The sequence below is a fragment of the Pseudonaja textilis genome, chromosome 1 (assembly GCF_049901715.1).
Source record: "Pseudonaja textilis isolate UNSWEBS1 chromosome 1, rPseTex1.2, whole genome shotgun sequence".
Lineage (NCBI taxonomy): Eukaryota > Metazoa > Chordata > Lepidosauria > Squamata > Elapidae > Pseudonaja > Pseudonaja textilis.
In genome coordinates, this window is record NC_141990.1 from 156,450,080 (window position 1) to 156,476,400 (window position 26,321).

Here is a 26,321-nt window from a genome sequence, read left to right on the forward strand (position 1 = left end):
TGTCAATTTACTCATTTCAGCACAATCCAATATTTTCTTAATAATTTCTTCTTCTGATGGAGTTTTCTCACTCTTCCAGTTCTTAGCAAATACAATCCTAGACGCTGTTAATATATTTACAATCAAATACTTCAAATTTTTATTATATATATCAGGTAAGATTCCCAATAAAAAAATCTCTGGTTTATTGGTAAAATAAAATTTTAATAGAGATTCTGCAAAGGTACACAAGACTGCATTTTATATTTGTATTTGAAATATGTGTCAATAAAATATTGTAGGGACTGTCTAATTGATGTGTATTTAACTAATTTGTTAGGGAATACTATTTTTAACATCTATAAGAATATTATGTTTGTTTGTTTTTTATTCTAAAATGTCATCTAGAATGTACTAAGCAGAATCAGAATAGAAATAATGTTTAACTTTAAGCGTTGAATTTGGGGGGAAAATAGAAAGGTGTCATACTTCAACCAGTCATTACAGGAAAAAGTTTGTGTCTAAGAGTAAGATAAATGGATGATTGAAAAAGAACGGACAAAAAATACAAGTGAAATGATTTAAATTGAGATTAAATAAACAAAGTAGAATCAAGAGAGTGAAAAGAGGGGAGAAGATATATGTAAAATGTAGAATTTTTAATAAGATATGAAATAGTATATAAGCTGAGCATGAATTTAATTTAAGTCTGTACCAAAAGTTATAACCCGGGGTTAAGCCGCTTTCTAAAAAGAAGTTTTATATTTTTTATGTTATGTGTTTTGTTAGTTTATATTTGCTTATTGAGGAGTAATATTGGATAAGAACTTATGAAATAGTAACAGTATGAAATATAGTAAGATGAAATATATGAATGAATAAAATTGAATAGAAATAAAGGAAGAAATAGTAAGAAGTTGGAAAACAGTAATAAGATATGAAGTTGAATATATAAGATGCATATTAAGTTATGTGTGGAAATGTGATAATTTAGAATTATATTGTACTTAAATGAGATGTCTTATTTGTTTTGTTAAGTAGTTGTTGGAAAAGATGTTTTATGTTCTTATGTCTTATGTTTTGTTTGTGTACTTTTTTTAAAAAAAATTAATAAAATTTTACTTAAAAAAAAATTTGGAGGCCACTGTAACATCTGTTCATGTATGTAAATTATAGAATACATTGAATGTCCTTGAAATGTTTTCTTTATACTCTTCAGGAGAATAAGAAGTCAATAGATAGCCATTTCCATAATGATAACCTTATAGGTCTTGTGGATAACCTATTTGTTGCTGGCATGGATACAACTTCAAACACTTTGTGCTGGGCCATACTCCTAATGATGAAGTATCCAGAAGTTCAGAGTAAGCTGTTTTTATTTGACTGATTTTCAATAAAAAGATAAAAAATAACAACGGGTGGGAGTATAAGAAGCAAGAATGAGTTGCCCTATTTATTTATATTTGAAGGAATTAATGTGAGGTGAGAGTGAATATATAAGATGTCACCATATGAAGGCTTCACACATGTACTTCAGAGATTTCTGAAAGATATATCAGTTACAGAATGTGTTATGCACTTATCACCTCTTATTACTGCTGAATATGAGATAAGGCTGAAGAGAGTTTTCAGCTATGAATTATACATTCCAAGCACAATCATCCCTTAATATTCTTCTATCTCACTAATCATTTCATAATTTATAGACCTTAAAATATAAATAATCAGTGATTAATCAATCTTTTTCTGCATGGGCATAATCATAGAATAAGACATATGGTGAATACAGAAAAAAAGTACAGAAAGAAAAATTACAAGCATTGATCACAAATGATTATCTTCAGATTTGTGTGATGACCCAGGGTGTGGCACAAAGGCAACACAGTTAGATAATCAGTAGGAGTCTCTTTATTAGCTCAAACTTTGCCCCCAATGTCCAGATTACCTTCTGGCTGGAGAAAACTCTCCCAGGAACAGACTTTGGCTGCAGAGAATCAAGTCCAAAATGTGGTCAACAAAAACTGTAACTATAAGTCCAATCAAGGCAAAATAAGTCCAGCAGGGCAAGAGAAAGAATTCCAGACATGAAGGAACGGCAGTAATTCAACACAGTTGGGAGGATGCAAGGAACGCATATAACCAAAGTCAACACAAGATAAACTCAGAAGACACCGCACTCAGCTTGCATCTCTTTTAAACTCTCATTCCCAGGTGTGGCTAATGAAGAGAATCAGGGTCCTTTCCTCCCCCGTAAGCCATGCAACCCATGTTGTTCTCTTCTCCATTCCTCCCTGTGTGCCCTAGGATGAAGATGGGATGGGCCTGGGTCTTCTTCTGAACTCCCTCTTCCTTGTTCTAACTCTTCCCTGCTCTGCCCAGCCAGACTTTGCCCTTCCCCAGCCTCCTCCACAGCCAACGGAGCCATACTCCCATTCCCTGTCAGCTGCTTATCTTCCTCTTCAGATTCAGACTACAACAGGAGCATAACAATCTGTACTATAAATGTACTTTGGAATTTTTCCATAAAATCTCCTTTAAAACAAAATTGATGTGATTCTATTCTCCCAGAGAAAGTCCAAGAAGAAATTGCCAAAGAGATTGGGGTTCGTCAGCCAAGAACAGAAGACCGAGTCAAATTGTCTTATACCAATGCTGTAATTCATGAAATTCAAAGGTTTGCTGATATTGTTCCAACCAATTTGCCCCATGCAACCACCAAGGATATAACTTTCAAAGGTTTCTTCATTCCCAAGGTAGTTTTTGTGAAATAATCCCTTTATTAATGTTCCAATCATACTTTGTACAGTATAAACTATTTATGACTATAATTGAACCCACAATTTTAATCATAAGTCATGATGGACATAAAGTGCATAACCATGTAACTATGCCCAATTTTATGACCTTTTTGTGGCACTCATTAAGCAAACATTGGGATCATAAAGTGAATGCTGTGGTCATTAAATGTAGTACAGTATTCACTGTAGCACCTTTTCGCCAGAAACTGAAAGTAAATGCTGGTTTCTTGGAAAAAACACAAATTGTAGTTGTATGATCATGGGAGGCAGCAAACAACCATAAATGTGGGCTGGTTGCCAAGTACCCAAAATATGGCTATGTGACCATACTGGGTGGTAAACCCAGGGCATTGGAACTTCAATCTGGCTTGTTTTTAAGGGTCTGTTGTAAGAGCAACTGGTTGCTAATTGATCAGTAGTAAGTCGAGGATTCCCTGTACGTAAAATGCAGTTTTAAATCCTGTTGAACACTGAATGTAGCTGATAATCTATGCTTGTTTTTTTCCTTAAACTTTTTTGAGCTACTATGTTTCTCCATGCATAGTATTTATTATACAGTACTATTAATACTATAGTAAATATAAGTATATAATACTATAGTATGTTTAAATATATTTGTTATACTTAATACTATACTATTACATATAATAATAATCTTAAAAATAATTTCCCTGTGTTATCAGACATAAAGGATTTATATTCTTTGCAGTCATGTGGTCATTAGCTGTCTTTGTGAAAGTCGGTCCATTCTCCACCATTCAATCAGAACTGAAGAAGTTTCTTGGATGAGAAGTGAAACCACTTCTAGCGAAAGAAGAAAGTCCAGTTGCTTTTTAAAAGAAAGCACCTTTGGGACTCTGTCAAAGCAATTAACCTAATCAGGGCAAATTATCTTTTTTTATTATTTGATGGAAGAATTTGGCACTGATAGGCTCTTGCAAACAAAAGAAAGGAAATTCAAGAGGATATACTTTTTTCCCCACAAACACATACATCCTTTTCAAGATTTCATATTATATAGATTTCAAAGGGCCAATAAGATAGACTAGGTGGACATTTTACCAAATCCTTTTTCTGACTGCAATCCAGTTAATTTAACAGTTAAAACAAAAGCAATTTCTTTTAGATGGAGACTAATTGAAGAAATACTTCAAAAAGAATGGATTGGGGAGTACCATAAAAAAAACTAAATGAGGTTTTTGGATAAAATATGGAGATAAAGACTGTGACAACAACAAGATTATAGCTGAGGGTATTTTGTTCACTGCAATTCACAAGAAATAACGCACAGTAGATTAGAAGAAAATGTTTAAAAGGATGAATTACATAAAGCCCTAATAGACTCCACTATTTTATATCAAATTAAGTTTTTATAACAGCTATCTATGTTAACTGTTAGAGAAATAGAAACTAAATTATTAGTCTTTTGTAATAAGTCTTTTGTACAGGGATGGGATTCCACCAGTATAACAACCGGTTTGCGATCACCCCTGTACAAAAGATTTAATGAGATGGAACAAATTAGTGTTGTTATTGGGTAGACTTTTGGTTATTAAGATGAATGTCTTATTGAGGATGTTATTTTTATTTCAAGCTATATTGATGTTGTCAATTGTTTTACCTTTAAAGCAATGGCATAAAATTTCATTATAATAATTTCCACAGCAATGTGTTAAATGGAAAATACTCTTCCTTATATAATTTCAATGTTTAGGGAATGCATATTGTTCCATTGCTGTCATCGGTGCTCCATGATGAATCCCAGTGGGAAAAACCTCATGAATTCTATCCTGAGCATTTTCTTGACTCAGAAGGAAAATTTGTGAAGAAAGATGCATTCATGCCATTTTCTGCAGGTAACATCATTCTGTGTATGTGAAAAGCTACCCTGGAAAGAGTTTCAGTGCAACAGAACAGTTAGGAAGGTTAATTAAGATTATAATTATTCATTTGAGGCAATGTGACTATGGAAAGCCATGTAAAATAGTTTAAGAAGCCAAAACACCCACCATTTTTGCTATGTATGCTTTCTTCCAGGTCAGAGAGTATGTGCTGGTGAGACCCTTGCCAAAATGGAGCTCTTCCTCTTCTTTACCAACCTCCTCCAGAGATTTACCTTCCAGCCACCTTCAGGAACATCTAAAGATGATCTGGACATAACTCCTGCTCTTGGACTTATCACCCCTCCCATGCCTTACAAGACCTGTGCTGTGTTATCTTGATCTGACAGAAGAAGAAAAAAACTCATAATAAGCTGTTTCTCACCTTTTAAATGCCTTTATTTTGACAGAGGGACAAAATCTGACAACCTGATTCCATATCGCATTATATTAATTATATTTATTTTGTTTGAATTCCACCTTTATTGTTTTAACAAATAACTCAAGAAAGTGAATATATCTAATACACTATCCTACCCTTATTTTCCCCAAGTTCTTTGGGCTAAGAAGAGAGACTGGGCCAAAGTCACCCCCGCTAGAACTCACAGTTTCCTGGTGATTAGCCCAAAGTCAACCAATTAGATTTCATGGCTAAAGTACGACCTGAACTCACAATCTCCTGTTTTCTAGGCTGGTGTCTTAACCACTAGATCAAACTGTCTATTGTTTAGGTTTCATGTGTTGCGTTAAAGAAGAATAGCAATAATCTATAGAAACATAAATTATAGGTTCTGATAGAGAAGAACAGAAGGGAAATCTTGAAAAGCAAGGTGCTTTGTATCATTATTAGTGAATTTTTCTTTTGTACAAATGATACAAAGCACTTTGTTTCCTTTGGCTTTTACTATTTTTTCTCCTTTCTGTTTCTGTTTAGAAAGTTTTGTCTCTTTTATTTTAAGTATTTTAATTACTTTTTAAAAAGCAGTCTCTCTCTCGTTTTCTTTTTTCTTTTTTGCAATAGTCCTAATTGTAAATTCATATATTTGCTTTATTAACCTTTGCCATTTCTATTATTTCTTCAAAATCCAATAAAATAATATTTTAGATCGGGAAATTCCACAAGGCCTCCAGCAACAAATCGGGATATTGGGGGGAGGGGGGGCTATTGCCAAAACCAATGAGATGTAGCTGAATGAAGCATGACCTAACATCTCTTTGCCCAACACCTCCAGAGGAAATCTCACAAGGCAAGCAATGGGGTCAATATCATCCATTATGATCACGATCCCCCAGGATCTGAGGCAGATCTTATATGAGACAAACTACCCTTTAGGGGAGACTTTACAATCTATTGTTAAACATGTTTGCCAATATAAATATTTTGATAAGAACGTAGTGTCGTACATTATGTTGCAGGTGTAAAAGGTCTTTAATCCATAGCTTCTTTTACTTAAAAGGTTAATAACCACATTTGATGAAAAAATATCAAGACATTTTCGTGGCTGGGACTCGTTTGTTGATAAGGGCTAGTTTCCAGATGTCTGGTAGGCGGGAGGTATCATCCCGTTTATTCATGTTATGGGGGTGTTTCTCTATTTTGATGGCTTCCCTGATTATTCTCTTGTTGAAGTGTTCCGTATTGGAGATTGATTTGGTTCCTTCAAAATTAATTTCATGTCCTGTGGCTTTAAGGTGCTGGAAAAGGGAGGAAGTATTTTCTTCTTTTCTGACTGCGTTCTTGTGTTCTGCGATGCGTGCATTTATTCTCCCAGCCACAAAAACCAACACTGGACCCAAAACAACACATGACGCCACCACCAATCTCCCTCACCAGACTCATACCCAAACCCACCCCATAGACGAAAGGCAACCACTGTCCAGAAACCAGACCACAGCTGCATCACCAGCTGCCACACACCCCGATCCTCAAACCAAGCAAACAGACACATCAAATGAACACATAGTCAGGCCTCAAACTCGGAGCCAAACCAAAACCCAGAATGTCATATCATAGCCACCCACTCAGGATATCATCTCATGGAACTCAGGAGGTTACACCACAAAACCTCAGGATGTTACAACACATCCAACAACCCAGGAGATTATAGCACAATAACCAGGATTTCAAAACAATAGAACTCAGAAGGTCATCACACAGCCCATTACCCAGGTCGTTACAACACAGGAGGCTGATAGACACACAGCCAATACCTCAGCCACACGTTCTTACAAAAAAGGCAGCCAATTTGCAGACATCAACTCCATCAACCAATGAGGTGACAGCACAGCCAACCTCCCCACTAGTATTTATAGAGAGATGGCAGCTCAGATCATGGCTTGCTCGCACAAGCATGAAGCCAAAAGCACCAGCCTGAAGATGGTGAGTGGGACCTCGTCGAAACGTCACCAAGATACTCTCAATCTTACATGGGAAAAGACCCAAACACGCCAAGACCTGCATACCCATACCCATGAAAATCTACGAATATATATATAAAAATGGGATGCCAGGAAATGGTGGTGCTGATTGGCTATGAGACAGTCAAAGAGGCATTGGTGAACCAGGCAGAGGCATTTGCAGAGAGGCCCATTGTCCTCATGTTTGAGGATTATGCAAAGGGCTTTGGTAAGTTATTTCATTCTGGATCATATTTCACAACCCTTATAAATCTAATCAATATTATGTACATGTAGTCCTCATTTAGCAACTGCCTCAGATAGTGAGTATTTGCTAATGCAATGGTAATAAATGATAGCTAACATAGTAAAAAAAACATTTTTCAACCAATGCACACACTTGTACCCAAATTTCTGTTCACTGGACTAACAGTAATGCTAGTGTTACTACCCAAGAGAACTTTATCTAAATGACATGGCAGCAACCAATGATGTTCGATCTTTGCAGTGTTGGAATTGGCTGGTCCAATATCTAAGGAAAGAAATGGGGGCTATTCTCCAGAGCCTCATTTGGATGATCTCCTACTACTTCTCCTTGCAAGAGACACCATGATATTTTACATGCTGGACTTCACCATAGGCAGCTTACACTTTAAACCTCCTTTTGCTAACTTTCATACTTAAGCAACTAATCGATCAGAGCAGCGATCACCAACTGGTAGTCTGCAAGAAAATTTTGGTCGTCTGCAGAAAAATGATTTGCATTTTTATATTACACTAAATACTATTTATCTTGTTTCAAAAAAAAATCATATTAGTGGTCCGTGGGATTTAAAATTATGAATTTAGTGGTTCCTGAGGTCAAAAGGTTGGTGACCCCTGGATCAGAGCATACCTACTTCATTTTCTATACTATGGTACAATTTCACTATGCACCATAATGGTGGAATTTACTTGGTAAAATCTTCATGCCGACTTCTCATTTCTAATTTGTCTTCTTATCTTTACCTCTTCACTTCAGGTATTAGTTTTGCTCATGGTGAGAACTGGAGACAGATGCGGCAGTTTTCTTTATCTGCATTACGGGATTATGGAATGGGCAGGAGGATTGTTGAAGACAAAATCACTGAAGAATGCAGTATCTTGACAAAAGCATTTGAGACTTATAAAGGTGAGTCAATATTTCTTCCTGCAAATTTACCAGTGTATCTTTCAGGATCTAGAGGAAACTTTTTTAGAAAAATATGCAAAGAACTGTTATTTATGAGGATTTAGTGTAATTTGTTTTACTAAATTAGTTATTGAAGAGTACAGAATGATGCACTGTTTCCAATATGAGCACTATTTCTGTACATGAACATATATTAAGAATTGTGTTTACTATACTTCTAAGCATTGAGTTAGTGATATTCATATTATCAAAAAAAAAAAAAAAAAAAAAAAAAAAAAAAAAAAAAAAAAAACAAAAACAAAACCCCCCCCCCCCCCCCCCCCCCCCCCCCCCCCCCCCCCCCCCCCCCCCCCCCCCCCCCCCCACCCCCCCCCCCCAAAAACCCCCCCCCCCCCCCCCCCCCCAAAAAAAAAGGGAGAGAGGCCCCCCCCCCCCCCCCCCCAAAGAACCCCCCCCCGAGGAGAGGGGGGGGGGGGGGCCCCCGGGCCCCCCCCCCCCCCCCCCGGGGCCCCGGGGGGGGGGGGGGGGGGGGGGGGGGGGGGGGGGGGGGGGGGGGGGGGGGGGGGGGGGGGGGGGGGGGGGGGGGGGGGGGGGGGGGCAGCCTGAAGCGGTTGAATCCCATCCCTGATAATATGCATATATTACCAAATAAAAATTCCTGTTTATGATCAGACATGCCACATTTCAAAGTATGAGGAATAAGTATAACCCATAAAAGTTCTCAAAATCCTTCTTTGTATTTAGTGAAATGATTATGGCAGTGCCCGTGCTATTTAAAATTACATTTATTCTCACATCAATTCCTTGTTTACAAACAAATAATTATAAATCATCAAGATGCAGTAAACTTGCTAAAACTTTTGTGGAGTCAGCAATATTTCCAGGTGCTATCTGGAAATGTGTTGGCCATGATCATTGTTTAGTTTAGAAATTACAACTGTATAAATTTCATTAAGAAAGGGAAACAAAATAGTGGATGCAAAATCTTTTAAGAAATATTTCAAAGTTCACATATGAAAATGCCTGTGTAAATCTAGTGTTTATAAATCTAGGGGTTTATTAGCTCTGTTGACAATTTCAGTTTATCTTCATGGTTGGGCACTCTCTGTTCTAGATGATATGACTCTCTGTTAACTCAGTCCTGAAATCATGGGAGGAAAGTTAGGTCCTTAAAAACTTTTATTGAAACACTTTGCAAGGAATGCATTCATTTTGAATAACAGCAAAAACAAATTGTAGATAAAAGCATGAAAGTTCCTTCTCTGATGTGGATAGCTGAGGCTCTGCTCTTGACTATAGAGAGAGGAACTGTGTCCTCTGAGGCCTTAGATCTATTTGTTAATCTAAAAGCTTTTGTCTTTCTCATTTTATTTTTCATATTGCTAGCAACATGGCTTATCTTCAGCTGTTCTTCCACTTCCACTTTGAACAGAGGGACTAGAATGCTCCATTTTATCTGTCATCAGAAACGTAACTGCTTCTCACTCCAAAGGAAGCATATCTCTAGTACTGCATTCATGTGTAACTATTTATGTTTTTAAAAGGATAGGTTACAGAATTATTCTTTGTGTTACTGTCAGTAAATATTAGTTCATAAATCTGCATCTCTCGCTGTCTTCTATATCTCCGCAGAGTGCAAACTAGTTTCTATGATAAATGCTATGTATAATCAATCTTATCCTCAATCTTAAAGTGACAAAGAGCAGGTTTCATTCTGGGATTCTTTCACAATTCTGTTTTAATTTATTGCTCATGACAAGGAAAGCCATTTGAGCCAGCAACAATTCTGAAAGCTGCAGCTGCTAATATCATAGATTCTTTTTTACTTGGCAAGAGGTTTGAATATGAAAATGCTACACTTCTACTGGAAATACTTGAAGAAAATATACACCTTGCAGAAACCCCTGCTATATTGGTAAATGTAATCTTTCATATGAAGAAAAACTTCATCCCTACAGTTTAGCAAGGTTTAATTTAACAGATAACAGATAATCAGAGTTGGAAGGGACCTTGTAGGTCATCTAGTCCAACCCCCTGCCCAAGTGGGAGACCCTACACAATTTCTGACAGATGGCAGTCCAATCTCTTCTTGAAAGTCTCAAGTGATGTGAGATTTAGATTTTGTGAGATTTAGATCTTAATTAATTAGAACACTTGATTTATCATATCTTCAGCACCCACATATTTCATGGCTGATGATAATGATGGTGATTTTGTAGACCAGGTGTGTCAAACTGGCTGCCCATTGGCTGGATATGCTACATGCAATCCACACCCATCCCAGTTCCACAAAGGGGAAAAACATTGTGATATGCCACATGATATCACGAGTTTGACGCCTGTGTTGTAGACTGTGGAAGAAATAGATAAAAATGCTTTGAGAAGCCTATCAGATAATATATTCATAGTATTCAGCTCTGTTAATATCTCTCTTATTCTATACTGTTTCAGATGTATAATGTGTTTCCCAAGTTGGGATTCCTTTTGGGTCTTCGTAAGACAATAACGAATAACCAAAAAAAGTACCATGATTTCATACAGGCGACATTCCTTGAAAATCTCAAAGAGTTTGACGAAAATAACCAAAGGACTTTTATTGATGCATTTCTTGTTAGTCAGAAAGAGGTAATAAAGTTATTTTAAGTATGCCAGGAATTATGGGTGATTTTATTTCTTTCACATGTTTTACAAATATTCTGGCTGGTACTAGAAAACATGCAGCTGGAGAAAATTTTTGCTTTAGAAATTAAAATACTTATACTGAAAAAGTACAAGGTCCAATCTTATCAGTCCTGATTAACTGATAAAACCACAGAAGGAAAACATTCCTGCTGTTGCTGCTCCTTCATGTTTATCTCTAAAAACAGCATATAAAAGTTAAACATTTAAAAAAGAAGCAAGGGTACCCGGTTAAAAAGTTTAAAAGGCCTAAAAAGAATTGAAATATTAAAACATTAAAACTACATAGATTAAGATTTTAAAAACTAAAGTGAGCTATTGTAAACTGAAACCAGAACCTCTAAAAATGTCAGGGAAAACCATTTCTTGGAGTGAAAGTGAGTTGTGAGTAGGTGAGTGGCCAACAGATTCACTATTTGTGTGATGTCTTTATTCCTTGCATGTCTGTTTGTCGAGTTGTAATTGCAGGAAAGTCATTATCTTGATGGCAAACCTCAGATAAGGACAAAAGCAAATACAACTCAGGCAAACAAAATCACTAAATGCAAAGAAGGATTAGACAGTAACATAGGTTGAGCAACAACCAAAGTTAACCAATGTTAGAGGATTACTAAAAATGTGTATAAATACAAGACTAGACTCCAATAAAGTCATCATGATTCATGTGATCCTGATCAAACACCTCGACTGCCTTGTCATTACAACATCTGTTAAAGCTACTACAATGCTTATACACCTCTAACTGGAATTTTTCCCTGTAAAAAGCAACATTGTTTTTTTGTAGCAGTTGAGTGAAGTCACACCGGGGTCTTGTTTAACAACCACTTTTCTCAATGTCCAATTGTGGTCATAAGTCAAATATTATCTGTAGTTCCACTTCTATTGTCTTTCATTGAGGGATAATTCCAGTAGGGAGATAGTCAGGTAGGCCCTTGGGAAGCAACCTTTTTATCTTTATTTACTGTATAAACATTGGGATATTAATTATTGTGATGTGGGTTGGGATATGTAGTGAATGCTCTTCTGATTGGTCCAGAAACTGGTCAGTGCAGGAGAAGAGGAAAGCCATTCTTTCTTTTTTTAGAAATAGTAGCCTAGGGAAATCCATGGAAAAGTGAAGGTTTGCTCTAAAACCTGAAGTCTTTCTTCTTAGTGATAGTTAAAATAAAATCCCTCTTTATGAAAGAAAGCATTGATTGAGAAGAACTGGCAGAGAGATGTGGAGGAAGTTAATCACAATTTTTATGGGTTTTTTTAAATTTTATTTATTTATTTTGATTTGTCAATCGCTTACAATATAATAGGTGTAAGTATATACATAGTTATGAATACATGAAATGGGTACATATAAAAAAAATAAAATGAACAACAGGACAGGGATGGTAGGCACATTGGTGCATTTATACACGTCCCCTACAGACCTCTTAGGAAAGGGGTGAGGTCAATAGTAGACAGTCTAAGGTTAAAGTTTTGGGGGTTTGGGGAAGAAACCACAGAGTCAGTAGAGTATTCCAGACATTGACCACGCTGTTGCTGAAGTCATATTTCCTGCAATCAAGTTTGGTGCGGTTAACCTTGAGTTTGCATCTATTGTGTGCTCTTGTGTTGTCATGGTTGAAGCTGAAGTATTCATTGACAGGTAAGTCATTGCAATGCATGATTTTATATCTATACTTAGATCGGACTGAAGACGGCATAATTCTAGGTTTTCTAGGTCTAGAATTTCAAGTCTGGTGGCATAGGGTATTCTACAACGAGTAGAGGAGTGGAGAACTCTTCTTGTGAAATGTTTCTGGACTTTCTCAACTGCGTTAATATCAGATACGTAATATGGGTTCCAGACTGATGAGCTGTATTTGAGTATTAGTCTAGCAAATGTTTTGTATGCTCTAGTTAGTAGTGTGATATTACCAGAGTAAAAGCTATGTAAGAGTAGGTTAATCACTCTTAATGCCTTTTTGGCTATGTTGTTACAGTGGGCTCTAGCACTTAGATCATTAGAGATTATTCCAAGGTCTTTTACAGAGCTTGGCTCATCAACAAGGTCTTGACTATTCAGCTTGTATTTTATTTTCTGGTTTGGGGGCGATATGTAAGACAGAGCATTTATTTGTTGAGATTTGAAGTTGCCATTTGTTTGGCCACTCTGATACATAGTCAAGATCTTTCTGAAGGGTAGCAGTATTGTCTGTGGTATTGAACAGCTTTACATCATCAGCGAAGAGAATGCAGTTGCTCTTAATGTGATCACAGAGGTCATTTATGTAAAGTATAAAGAGAGCTGGTCCTAGAACACTGCCTTGGGGGAAACCACTATTGACAGGTACAGAATTTGATAGGACACTCCCAATTTTGACAGAAATGCTTCTATCCAGTTATGCAGTTGTCCAGAGATACCATAAGATTTTAGTTTTAGGAGTAGTTTGTCGTGTACCACTGAATCAAAGGCTTTACAGAAGTCTATGTAGATTGCATCTATTGTTTTGCCCTGATAGAGTTGTGTAGTCCATATATTTTGCAGTGTAAGAGTTGCAGATTACAGGATAGTTTTTTTTCTGAAACCAAATTGTTTATTGGAGAGTAGGTTGTTTGTTTCTAAGTGGAGGATAATGGATTGGTTAATAATTGATTCCATGAATTTACAGGTGACGCAGCATAAGGAAATTGGTCTGTAATTTTCAACTAGGCTTTTTGAAGATGGTGATGACCATGGCTTGTGACCTTAGGTTAGGCAAGGAGCTGGTCCTGAAAGATTTTTCAAAGATTATGCTTAGAGGTTCTGCTATGCCAGTTGGTAACTTTTTTAAAAAGTAGGCACATATTCCATCCGGTCCAATAGATAAAGATGGTTTTAGATTGCATAGTGCTTTTTCAACATTGTCTTCTGTAAAATCGATACGTATTAGATCATTGTAGTTTTCTGTGGTTTGGCTAGGAAATACTGGGCATGATCTATAGCTGTTTACAAATACTGAGCCAAAGAATGTGTTAAAGATGTTGGCTTTAATGGTGTCATCGTTGCAGTCTTTACCATGAGGTCCTATTAGGGGTGGGATGGACCTTGAGTCTTTTAGTTTGTTGTTTACAAAATTATAAAAAGCGCGGGTGGAATTGGTGCGTAGAAGGGTTTCCTCTTGTTTAATGTGATACCTGGTGCATTCAGTCTTTATCTGGTGGCATAAATTTTTGTATCGGTTTTGTTTTTCTGCCAGAGTGATCTCTTTTTGGATTGAAGGTTTTTTTATTGTTATGGGTAATCTGTTTTTTGTTTTGTTTTGTTTTGGGAGTTGTTATTGGTACATATAGTTTGATGACTCTTTTGACTTCAAGTAAAAATACTGTATGTTGTAATGGTCTTCTACAGTATTGCATCCAGAGAATAGAAATTGCCAATCAAGGGATGAGAGATCGTTGTTTATAAGATCATAGTTGCCTTTTTTGAAGTTATAATTGGGGATTACGTCATTGTGATGATTTTTGGGTGGGCGTATGTTGAGACAAAAGTCAATCCTATTGTGGTCACTGTTGGAAAAAGATTCTTTAGTTTGTATTCCATAAATTGAATTCAAACTATTTCAGAAGATGAGATTATGGCAGTTGTTAAGTCTAGTATTGTTGGTTACTAGTTGTTCCAGTCCCAGATTTGTAGCAGCATTGTAGAAGGCTGCATGTATGGATTCAGTTGTACATTCGTTTAGGGTCCAGTTAATATGAGGTAGACTGAAGTCACCAAAATAAAAGCATGTGGGCAGGATGTTGCCCATGTTAGTAGTGAATTTAGGTTGTTTACGTGACTGTGATAATGGAGGCAGGGAGAGATGCGTTGAGCCATGTTTCACAGACAAATATGATGTCGAATTTAGCCATATTTAGTAAGAGGAGAAATTCAGGTATTTTATTCACAAGGCTTCTTGCCTTGAGTAGCTTGCATTTAAGGCCAGCTGTAGTGGGAATTGAGGTAGTTTAGGGGCGTGTGTGCCTAGTCTTGGGTGATGGTGGATTGTTTGAAGTAGGGTTGTGCTGGAAAGTTAAAGCTGAGTTGCGGGTTGTGTGACTTACTTTTGATACAGCCAGCAGGGCAGTCAATGTACAGATCCTTCTCTCCATTGTCTGTGCGGAGTACACGGGAGCAGGCACGTTGCTGTATGGTTAGGTCAGGGCGAGAATGGAGGTTCTTATGGTTGGTGTTGCTTTTTGCAAGTGAATTTATAGTATAAATGAATTTACGTTTGCTTGATTCATTTTTGCAAATGACCCTACAGAAGCATGGGGCCACAGAGTTGTCTCTGTTTTTGAGCTCTCGGCCAATGCAGGAAATGTCATGTATTTCATCAGGGGAGATGGTTGATGCTTGATAATCACTGATGATGTTTCTGACAGTTGTGATGTCATCATTGTCATTGATGTCCTCTAGATCAAATAAGATGGCCTTTGGACATTTCCGTTCGTGCTCAACAGCTTCTCTGATGAGAATTGGGATATCATTGTCCCTCTTTCCAGTTTTTGTACTTGTCCTTTTTGTCTTTCAGTTTATCAGAGGGATCTTTGTGTAACCATGTTAGTTTCTTCTTGGATTTATTTTTATTTTTCAGTGGTATTGTGTTGAACTGGACTTTTATGATCATATTTTTTCAGAGTTTTCCACATTCCTTGAGTTGTTTTCCCCTTTAGAATTTTTATCCATGGAATTTTTCTTAGGCTGTCTTTGAGTTTGTTAAAATCAGCTCTTTTAAAGTTTAAGACACTGGTTAGATTATATTCTATTCTTTGTGTTTGCATTATATTGAGTTCAATATGAACTCTCCCCTAAACCATTGTAATATCTGTTCATGTCTGTAGATTATAGAAATACATTGAATGTCCTTGATATCTTTTCTTTATACTCTTCAGGAGAATAAGAAGTCAACACATAGCTATTTCCATAATGATAATCTTCTAGTTCTTATGGATAACCTATTTGGTGCTGGCATGGATACAACTTCAAACACATTGTGCTGGGCCATACTCCTAATGACGAAGCATCGAGAAGTTCAGAGTAAGCAGTTTTCATTTGACTGAATTTCAGTAAAAATATATAACTATCTGACAAATAACAAGGGGTGGGAAAATAAAAAGCAAGAATAAGTTTCCCTACCTATTTATATCTAAAGGAATTGATGTGATGTGAGATTGAATATAAGATGTTGCCATATGAAGGGTTCACACATGTACTTCAGAGATTTCAGAAAGGTACACCAGCCACAGAATGTGCGTTATGCACCTATCACCTCCCATTACTGCTGAATATGAACTGAGAACGAAGACAGCTTTTTGCTAAGAATGATATACTCCAATCATAATGCTACCTTAATTGATTTCTTCGACTGCACTAAAAATTTCATAAAATAAGACATGTAGTGAATAAAAAGGGGTGGGGAATACAAGCATAGATCACAAATGGTTATCTTCAGATCTCTACTATGAATTGGAATTTCTCTACTCTTCTCTACTTGGAATTTTTGCATAAATTCCCCTTTTAAAACAAAATTCAAATCATGGAATCATCTTGATGTGATTCTATTCTCCCAGGGAAAGTCCAAGAAGAAATTGCAAAAGAAATTGGGGTTCGTCAGCCAAGGACAGAAGATTGAACCAAAATACTTTATACCGATGCAGTAATTCATGACATTCAAAGGTTTGCTGATATTGTTCCAACCCATTTGCCCCATGCAACCACCAAGGATATAACTTTCAAAGGCTTCTTCATTGCCAAGGTGATTGCTGTGAAATAATCCCATTCAAATCTTTCTTTGTTCATTATAAACAATTTATGACCATCATTGAGCCCAAAATTTTAATCATAAGTCATGATGGATGTAAAGTGCATCATCATGTGACCATGCCCAATTTTAATTACCTTTTTTGTGGCATTCATTAAGCAAACGTTGGGGTCATAAAGTGAATGCTGTGAATACTGGGTTCATTAAATGAACCCAGTATTCACTGTAGTACTTTTTGGCCAGAAATTGAAAGTAAATGCTGGTTTCTTTCAAAAACATAAATTGTAGTCCTATGATCATGGGAGGCTGCAAACAACCATAAATGTGGGCTGGTTCCCAAGTACCCAAAATATGGCTATGTGACCATCCTGGGTGGGAAGCCCAGGACGTTGGAACTTCAAATCTGGCTTGTTTTTCAGGGTCTGTTGTAAGTGCAACTGATTGCCAACTGATCAGTAGTAAGTCGAGGATTCTCTGTAAGTAAAATGCAATTTTAAATCCTGTTTGACACTGAATGTAGGTGATAATCTATTTGCTTGTTTTTTCCTTAAACTTTTTTGAACAAATATATATATGTCTCATTATTTAAAAATGTGTATATTTACAATACTACCTTTAAAATTTCATTATAAAGCTTCTTTTTATAAAATATAACTTTATTGAATTTTCAAAACTAGAAAGAAAAAAGATATAAAAAAGAATAACTTTCAACTTCAGTTCAGTACAAGTACAAATATATAATAAAATAACCTCTTATTTTAATGTTAAACAAAAGTTAAACATAATATATGGAACATACATAAGAACCAGAAGCAATAACAATATAAATATTTTTATAATCAAAACAAATCTACTTATCATATCACCAAATCAGTGTTTCATTTGTATCCTTTTCAGGCAAGCAGTCCAAAAGTAGTTTCCAAGTAGAAACAAAGCAAGACAAATGTTCGTTTTTCATCAAAATATTAAATTTTGCCACCTCAGCTAGCTCCATTAATTTCAGAAACCATTTCTGTGAAGGAGTAGAGGTTTTATTTGGAGGTTTACATATCTTTCTATCAGTATGCATATAAAAGTTTTGCTGCTGTTATCTGTCCTTTCAATCTGTGCATTCGGCATGCTTTAAAAAAAGAGTTCGTTTTAATTGCACATCATTTTTTAATATCTTCTGAATCAAAGTATGTATTTGATCCGAGTGTTTCTCAGCTCTCTTGCAAGTCCACCAAAATGGATGAATATACCTTCACATTTATTACATTTCCAGCACTTATTTGACATTCCCTTATAGAATTTTGACAAATTATCAGAATTAAATACCAATGATATATCATTTTATTAAAAAAAATTCAAATGAAAATGTAACTGAATGTTAACTTCGGTATTTTTTCTGCATGTTTCCAATTAGTAGAACATAATATATAACGTTTTTCACCCATTTAACCATACAATGTTTAATGCTCTTATGTTCCTGATTATTTTCAAGAGTAATTTATATACTTTAGCAATAAGATGTTAATCATTAGTCTCTCTGAAAATCCGGGTTTTTTTCATCTACAAAAACAAAGTTCTTTCTATCTCCTTTAAAGCTGTCAATTGTTGATAGTTAAATTAGTGATAAATGTGACCGTCCTTTTCCAATTCCTCTCGTTTCTCATTTAGGTTCTCTTTCAGTAAAAGCCAATAAATCAGCATGTCAACTAATTATGTGTAACTGCCATTTCTCTTTAAAAACTTCATGTGATAAATCCTTCCATTCATTCAGTCAGAAATGAAGAAGTGTCTTGGATGAGAAGCAAAATGTCTTCTAGCAAAACATTGCCATTTCACAGGGCCAATAAGATAGATTAGATAGACATTTTACCAAAACCTTTTCTGACCACAATCCAGTTAATTTAACAGTTAAAACAAAACCAATTTCTTTTACATGGAGACTAATTGAAGCAATACTTCAAAAAGAATGGATTGGGGAGTACTGTAAGAGGTTTTTTATAATAATTTGGATAAAGGTACGTAGGTAAAGACTATGACATCAGCAAGGCTACAGCTGAGGGTATTTTATTCACTATAACTCACAAGAAAACATGCACAGTAGATTAGAATATTTTTTTAAAAAGATGAATTACAGAAAGCTTTTATGACAATCATCTATGTTAACTAAGAGAGAAATAGAAACTAAATTAAAATATGTGTAGCAGAAAAGTTTTGAGTTTGCTAAGAAGTTAGGAAAATTGCAAACTTATAAGCTCAGAGAGCAGTGTTCTGTTGGTACATGTGTGACATATACAGGTGTGGCTCTGTAAAATAAAAGAGAGACTCCAGTTTTTTGTGTGATTATAAGTCAACATATTTATTCAGCTGAACAAAGATAAAGGAGAAGGAACCCAAAGCATAGTGCAAGGCAGTTATTTATACTTTTTCTTTATTTTCATTTCATTACATACAGCTGGCACCCTACAGATAAGATATGGAAAAGAATGTAAAGAACATCTAATGAAGAAACTGAAGTATTTGGGCATATTAGCTGGTTTTAAAATTAATCAAAAGAACAGAAAGATGTTGACTAAAATATGAGACCAAAGGATGAAAAAAAAATAGAGAAGAAGGTTAAAAATCTAGGGGTTACCCTGACCAATATGATTTGCATATTGTTTTATAAAAACTATTATAAAATATGGAATGATGATAAAAAGGACTTAGCAAGGTGGGACTGTTATAGATCGGAAAGAAGGGGAGGCCACACCAGAGCATTCCAATAACACACTTTATTCAGGGGAATAAAGGGGGCTGTCGCGTCTGCTTCTAACCAGGCAGACCTACCAGCGAACAGCAGCTGGCTCGACCTCGCAGCCGGCTTTTATAACCGGCTGTCGAAGGGAGCGAGCCAATGGGGGCTGCTGACGCCCCCGCGGAAGGAACGGACCTGATGGGGAACTTGTGTCAGTCCCGGGGACATAACACCCCTTCCCCCCAGATACGAACACGAATAGTCTTTTAAGTAAACGGGTGGCCTGTGCGAGCGCCCTGACCGGCGCAGTTCTGGTGAGACACAAAGTGGCACAGAGTTCGGTGAGTCAGGAACGGGGCTTGCGGGAGCACAGGGTCGATCCGGAACTCGGTCTGGAGTCTGGGGATGACCACAGTCTTCAGGTTGGATTGTTGAACTGTCATCGTCACGTAACCTGGTAGTGTCATTGGACGGCAAGGCTGGCGACTCTGGTGGACGGTCCCGGTCTACCGTCCGTTCCCTCGGTTCGGCCGGTGGAGGCTGGTCACTCTGGTGGTCCCAACTCTGATTCAGGAGCGGCGACTGGAGTGTCCCTGGAGTACCTGGGCCAGAGTTGGCAAATTCGCTCTGGCGACTTCTTATCTGGTCCAGATGTCTCCGCCAGATGCGCCCGTCCTCCAGCTGGATGCGGTATGATCTCGGACCGGTGATGGCCACGATCCTTCCGGGTACCCACAACGGATCGCCCGCGTAGTTCCGGGCAAACACTCGGTCCTGTAATACAAAACTCCTGACCCTACTGTTAGAACCAATTGGTGTGTCAGGGCAATAGTGGGGGTGCAGTCTATCTAACACCGTCCTCAAACATCTGTCCATCAGTAGCTCGGCTGGAGACTTATTTGTGACAGTGCATGGGGTTGAGTGTTGGCTCAAAAGAAAACGAGAGAGTCTGGAGTGCCAGTCGTCTTGAGTGAATCTTGCCAACGCCTCTTTTGCTGTCCTAACAGCTCTCTCCGCCAACCCATTGCTAGCGGGGTGAAAGGGAGCCGTCAGGATATGTCGGATGCCCAGGTTGGTGACATACCGACTGAATTCTGTGGACGTAAATTGGGGCCCATTGTCTGAGACTTTGGTGTCAGGCAGACCGTGTGTAACAAATAGGCGGGTCAGAGCCTGGGCAATTGCTCGGGTGGTGGTCGCGAGTAGGAGGGCCACATCGATCCATTTTGAGAATGAATCAACGACCACCAGGAAAGTCTTGCCGTGGAATGGCCCGGCCAAGTCAATGTGCAAACGTGACCACGGTGCATTGGCACTTTCCCATTTGGTTGGGGTGGTGATTGGCGGTGCTGGCCTGGATTCCTGACAGGGACGGCAGGAGCTTACCCATTTTGCTATTTCGTCGTCCATGCCCGGCCACCAGACGTAACTCCGAGCCAACGCTTTCATCTGGACGATGCCGGGATGTCCCTCGTGCAGCGCCTTCAGGACGGGTGTGCGCAGTGGTTCTGGAATGACAACTCTGGTCCCCCATAATAGGCAGCCCTGCAAACTGGAAAGCTCTTGCTGGTGGGTTTTAAACGGTGAGAATTCAGTTGAGAGATCTCTGCCCGGCCACCCCCTCCGTACCCAGTCCAGAACCTGGGCGATAAGTTTGTCTTTTTTGGAGTGGAGGGCGATGTTGCCGGCAGTGACTGGAAGGTTGAACTCACTGGCATCGAAAATGGCATGTACCGGGGCCGGGTCCTCCACGGGTGCTGGCAACGGGCAGCGGCTGAGGGCGTCGGCGTGGCTAAGGTGTTTTCCTGGACGGTGAACTAGTTTGTACGAGTAAGCCACCAGGAATAAGGTCCACCTAGTCATCCTAGGTGACAAGACTTGCGGTGTCTGCTTTTCACCTGAGAGAAGCCCCAATAGTGGTTTGTGGTCTGTGACAAGTTCGAAATTGTGACCAAAAAGAAATTCATGGAATTTTTTGACCGCAGCTACGGCGGCTAGGGCCTCTTTGTCAATTTGGCTGTAGTTACGTTCAGTTGCTGAAAAGGTTCTCGAAAAGAAAGCGATTGGGGCTTCAGAGCCATTGGGCAGTCTGTGACTCAAGACAGCCCCGATCCCGAAAGGTGAGGCGTCTGCTGCTAAGACTAGAGGAAGGTGTTGGTCAAACTGTATTAGGACAGCGTCCGAGGTGAGCAGTGACTTAACTGCCTTAAAAGCGTAATCCTCTTTGGGTCCCCAATACCATGGAGTGTTTTTGTCTAGAAGTCTATGCAGCGGTTCTGCTACTGATGCTTTGTGGGGTAGGAACGATGCATAGAAGTTTAGCAACCCCAGGAAAGCCTGTAACTCTGACTTGGAAGGAATGGCTTTGACTTTGGATTCCACTGGGTGGATGCCTGAGGCGTCTATTTTATACCCAAGAAAGTCCACCTGCTTAGTGGCGATGGCACACTTCTCCCTTTTTAGTTTGAGGCCATGCTGCCTGAACCTATCCAATACCGCTCTGACTCTGAGGAGAAGCTGGGGTCTGTCCCTGGCTGATACCAAAATATCATCAAAATACGGAACCACGCCAGGGAGGCCTTGCAGTATCCGTTCCATTAATGACTGAAATATACCTGGGGCGACGCTAACGCCAAATTGGAGACGTTTGCATCAGAATGCCCCTCTGTGGGTGACAATTGTTTGCAATTCGGCCGTTTGGTTGTCTACAGGAAACTGTTGATAAGCCTGTGACATATCCAATTTGGCGAATATGGTTCCTGGTTCAAATGTGTGTAGTAAGTGTTGGATCACCGGAACTGGGTACGCGCTAGTCTGTAGATAGCGGTTAATTGTGGTCTTGTAGTCAGAACACATTCTTATACTGCCATCTTTTTTTAGGGGTGTAACAATTGGGGTCTCCCACTTAGCAAAATCCGTGGGCTCGATCACCCCTTGTTTGAGCAATTTGTCCAGTTCCGCGTCCAGTTTAGAGCGCAGAACAAATGGTACTCTGCGTGGCTTTAAATGGACGGGAACTGCTTGGGGTCCACTGAAAAGGAGATGGGCGTACCCTTATAACAACCCAATTCATCGCTGAACACATCAGCATAGTCTGAAAATAGCGAGTCGATATCGGAAGGTGAGACAGCATGAACTCCCATTAAGCTAAGGCCGAGATAGGGGAACCAATCCAACCCCAAAAGGCTAGGAGGGTACCATCTACCACCACTAAAGGCAGATGGCCTTTAAAGGATTTGAATTTAACAAGGAACTTGCCTGTTCCGAGTACTGGGATGTTCTTCCCTGGTAGTCCCTCAAGGTGAGACGACTCTTCTGGAGCTGGTTTCTGGACAGGTTGGGTCGTAGTTTCTTGAGCGTGCTCCATGAGATGATCGAGAGTGCTGACCCGGTATCGACTTCCATAAGACAGGGTTTACCTTCTAAATGGATAGAAAGCGTGATTTTATTAGGTGTCAGAAAAGTGTGGTTAGCTTGGTAGCACGTGTAACAATTTTCTACTTGCCTGGGTGGCCCGGAGGGAGTAAAGGATGCTGCCTTTTGTGGAGCCACGTGTGTTGCCTGGCAGGCCCTGGCGATGTGGCCTTTCTTGCCGCAATTGTGGCAGGTGACGTTCCTGAACCTGCAAGTCGTTCTGGCATGGGAACCCCGCAGGCGAGGCACAACAGGATGTGTTTGGACGTGTTGCTGTTCCCAGGCCTAGTTCCTACCTGTGGCTGCTTGGATGGCTTGAGTCGATGAACTTCTAGGTGCTCGACGGGGTCTTCTTCACTCACCACCTCCTCTGAGTGGATGGTGACTGGACTGGATTTGGCTGCGCTCCCTTGTATTTCGGCGGCTGATTGGGTCGCTAGCTCTGCTGCCAAGGCTTCCTCAATCGCTTGAGTGAGGTTGAGGTCTTTCTAGCCAGCAAACGCCTCTGCAATCTTAAGTCTTTGACTCCACAGACGAGTTGGTCAAGGAGCATGTCGTCTAGGTAATTTTTGAATTCGCAGTGGAGAGCTGCAGTTCTCAGGGTGGCCAAATACTGATTGATAGATTCCCCATCTGCTTGCTTCCTCATGCGAAAGGCAAAACGTCTCGCGATCTGCGATGGTTTTGGGGAATAGTGGTTAGAGAGTGTCTCTAACAGCTCGGGCCAGGGGACGCTCTTTAGCTCCCTGGGTGCAAATAGCGCTGTGGCGGTATCAAACACTGCGGCCCCGCAGTAACTCAGGAAGTACGATTTCTTCCTGTTCTCTGTAGCATCGGCCAGACCAATGGCATCAATGTAGTGACTGAAGCGGTTTCTGTAAGAGTCCCACTTGTCTTCATCTGGCTTAAATGGCGGGAACGCCGGATTTGAATTCATATTGGGTTTTCAGTCTGTTGGTAGACTGACCAATCTCACTGGGAATACAATGGCCCTGATAAGTGTGGCTTTCAGTCTGTTGGTAGACGGGCCAATCTCACTGGGAATACAATGGCCCTGATAAGCGTGGCAGCAGTAGCTTGCAGATCTGCCCCAGCTTAGTGTTTCAGCTCTTAGAGGTTCTCTCTGTGTTTCACGCTCTATGTGACTCTGTCGGCTATGGCTGTAGCCCGTAACTGACTTCCATTTGAATTTCGCGCCTTCCCAAAGGCGTAGGCGGCTATAGCTGTAGCGTCATGCTGACAGCTATTCAAATCGCACGCCCAATGCGTTCTGGCGGCTGCGAGTACAGCACCAAGCTTGCTAACAGCAGAATTCGAACACAGCAGTTGAATTCTGCGCTCAGTGTCGGCGGCTGAGGCTCTCAGCGCCCTGCTCTTCACGTAGCTTGCTTTTTTTTTTTTTTTCATGGAGCGGCTACACGCTCCGCTTTCACTTCTGCAATCCACAACTGACCGAGCTCTCACGGCGTGGCTACGGTTCAGCGTTTGGTGTGTGATTTCAGCTCTTTGCTATTGCTGCTGGTTGGCCAGATCCCATCCTCATCGCCAATGTTATAGATCGGAAAGAAGGGGAGGCCACACCAGAGCATTCCAATAACACACTTTATTCAGGGGAATAAAGGGGGCTGTCGCGTCTGCTTCTAACCAGGCAGACCTACCAGCGAACAGCGGCTGGCTCGACCTCGCAGCCGGCTTTTATAACCGGCTGTCGAAGGGAGCCAGTCAATGGGGGCTGCTGACGCCCCCGCGGAAGGAACGGACCTGATGGGGAACTTGTGTCAGTCCCGGGGACATAACAGGGACAAATTACTGTAGAATTTTAGTTATTAAGATGAATGTCTTATACAGGATGTTTTTTTTTTAAATTTCCAACTACACTGATGTTGTCAATTGTTTTACCTTTAAAAGAATGGCATAAAATGTCATTATAATAATTTCTACAGCAATGTGTTAAATGGAAAATACTCTTCTTTATATAATTTCAATGTTTAGGGAATGTACATCATTCCCTTGCTGGCTTCTGTGTTCCATGATGACTCCCAGTGGGAGAATCCTTATGAATTCTATCCTGAGCATTTTCTTGACTCTGAAGGAAAGTTTGTGAAGAGGGATGCATTCATGCCTTTCTCTGCAGGTAACATCACTCTGTGTATGTGAAAAGCTATCCTGGAAAGAATTTCAGTGCAACAGAATAATTAGGAAGATTCATTATTTCTTTAAGTTATAATTATTCTTTTGAAGCAATGAGACTATGGAAAGCCGTGTAAGCCATGTTTAAGAAGTCAAAAAAAACCCCACCTTTTTTGCCATGTATGCTTTTTTCCAGGTCAGAGAGTATGTGCAGGTGAGACCCTTGCCAAAATGGAGCTCTTCCTCTTCTTTACCAACCTCCTCCAGAGATTTACCTCCCAGCCACATTCAGGAACATCTAAAGATGATCTGGACCTAACTCCTGCTCTTGGACTTATCAACCCCCTCCCCATGCCTTACAAGACCTGTGCTGTGTTATCTTGATCTGACAGAAAAAGTCATTAAAGGCTGTTTTTCCAACTTTTAAATGGCTTTACTTTGATAGAGAGGTAAAGTCTGACAACCTGATTCCATATTATATTATATTCACTATATTTATTTCTATCCTGCCTTTATTACTTTTACAAGTAAATCAAGGCAGTGCATATATCCAATACACCATCTTACCATTTGTTTCCCCCAAAACTTCTTTGAGCTTTGAAGAGAGCCTGACCCAAAGTAACTCCAGTGGGTTTTCATGGATAAACCGGCATTAGAACTCACAGTCTCCAGGTGATTAGCCCAAAGTCACTCAGCTCGATTTCATTGCTAAAGTGATCACAATCTCCTTCATTCTAGCCTGGTATCTTAACCAGTAGACCAAACTGGCTCTCTATTGTTTAGGTCTCTGTTGTTGTCTAAAAGGTGAATGGCAGTGATCTATAGACACATAAAATGTAGGCTCTGATGGAGAAAAATAGAAGGAAATCATGAAAAATGTCATTACTACTGAATTTTTCTTTGGGGGGTGCATTTGTTTCCTTTGGATTTTATTATTTTTCTCTCCTTTATATTTCAGTTTAGAAATTTTTGTCTCTTTTGCTTAGCCCTAATTGTAAATGTATATATTTGCTTTGTAATCCTAGACATCAATTCTATCATGTCTCCAAAAACCAATAAAATAATATTATTAGTAGCAGCATCAGCAGCAGTTGAGGAGGTGTTATTACCTACATCAGGAAATTCCATGCGGCCTCCAGCAACAAATCGGGATGGGCATTGGGGGGGTCTCTTTCCAACACCAATGAAACAGAGCCAAATGCAGCATGACCTAACATGTCTTTGCCCAACACCTCTGGAGGAGATCCCACAAGGCAAGCAAGCGTACGTAAAGGTTCCAAGTAATGAACTCAACCATCTCAACAACACAGACTTTAAGCTTTCTCAATAAAGAACTGCTTTATTGAAAACATCATTTTGGCACAGTTGAAAAACAAACCAGCTCTAGCC

The 26,321-nt window shown here is 39.3% G+C and overlaps 2 protein-coding genes across 9 annotated transcripts in view; both read left to right on the forward strand.

Moving 5' to 3' along the window:
- The window catches only part of LOC113453725 (cytochrome P450 2K1-like), a 65,983-nt gene extending 59,935 nt beyond the window's left edge, over window positions 1-6,048 (forward strand). For 5 of the 6 annotated variants that reach the window (XM_087919372.1, XM_087919373.1, XM_087919371.1 and 2 more), the window contains 4 exons: window positions 1,199-1,343; window positions 2,548-2,732; window positions 4,492-4,633; window positions 4,815-6,048. In XM_087919372.1, the coding sequence (XP_087775498.1) occupies window positions 1,199-1,343; window positions 2,548-2,732; window positions 4,492-4,633; window positions 4,815-4,999 (657 nt within the window). In that variant the 3' untranslated portion in view covers window positions 5,000-6,048. The remainder of the gene's footprint in view (window positions 1-1,198; window positions 1,344-2,547; window positions 2,733-4,491; window positions 4,634-4,814) is intronic. The other variant, XM_087919374.1, reaches the window with a different exon arrangement.
- A 129-nt stretch (window positions 6,049-6,177) lies between these two features.
- On the forward strand, window positions 6,178-26,077 carry LOC113452493 (cytochrome P450 2K3-like). 3 transcript variants are annotated; one of them, XM_087919385.1, is made up of 4 exons: window positions 6,178-7,283; window positions 8,076-8,225; window positions 16,473-16,657; window positions 25,129-26,077. In XM_087919385.1, the coding sequence occupies exons 1-3, from the start codon at window positions 7,157-7,159 to the stop codon at window positions 16,532-16,534; spliced, it is 339 nt and encodes a 112-aa protein (XP_087775511.1). In that variant the 5' UTR covers window positions 6,178-7,156; the 3' UTR covers window positions 16,535-16,657; window positions 25,129-26,077. The 3 variants fall into 3 exon arrangements, 2 of the variants coding, with proteins under 2 accessions (XP_087775511.1, XP_087775510.1); XM_087919384.1 differs by lacking the exons at window positions 6,178-7,283; window positions 8,076-8,225; window positions 16,473-16,657 and adding exons at window positions 9,785-10,850; window positions 15,795-15,939; XR_015740677.1 differs by lacking the exons at window positions 6,178-7,283; window positions 8,076-8,225; window positions 16,473-16,657 and adding an exon at window positions 24,799-24,936.
- The last annotated feature ends 244 nt before the right edge of the window (window positions 26,078-26,321 follow it).

What these genes read in the sequence shown, in the direction of transcription:
- LOC113452493 (XM_087919384.1), top strand. Translation starts at nt 10,677, where the DNA reads ATGTATAATGTGTTTCCCAAGTTGGGATTCCTTTTGGGTCTTCGTAAG. An exon ending in TTCTTGTTAGTCAGAAAGAG is followed by an intron (nt 10,851 to 15,794) that starts GTAATAAAGTTA and finishes TATACTCTTCAG; the next exon opens with GAGAATAAGAAGTCAACACA. An exon ending in GAAGCATCGAGAAGTTCAGA is followed by an intron (nt 15,940 to 25,128) that starts GTAAGCAGTTTT and finishes GCTTTTTTCCAG; the next exon opens with GTCAGAGAGTATGTGCAGGT.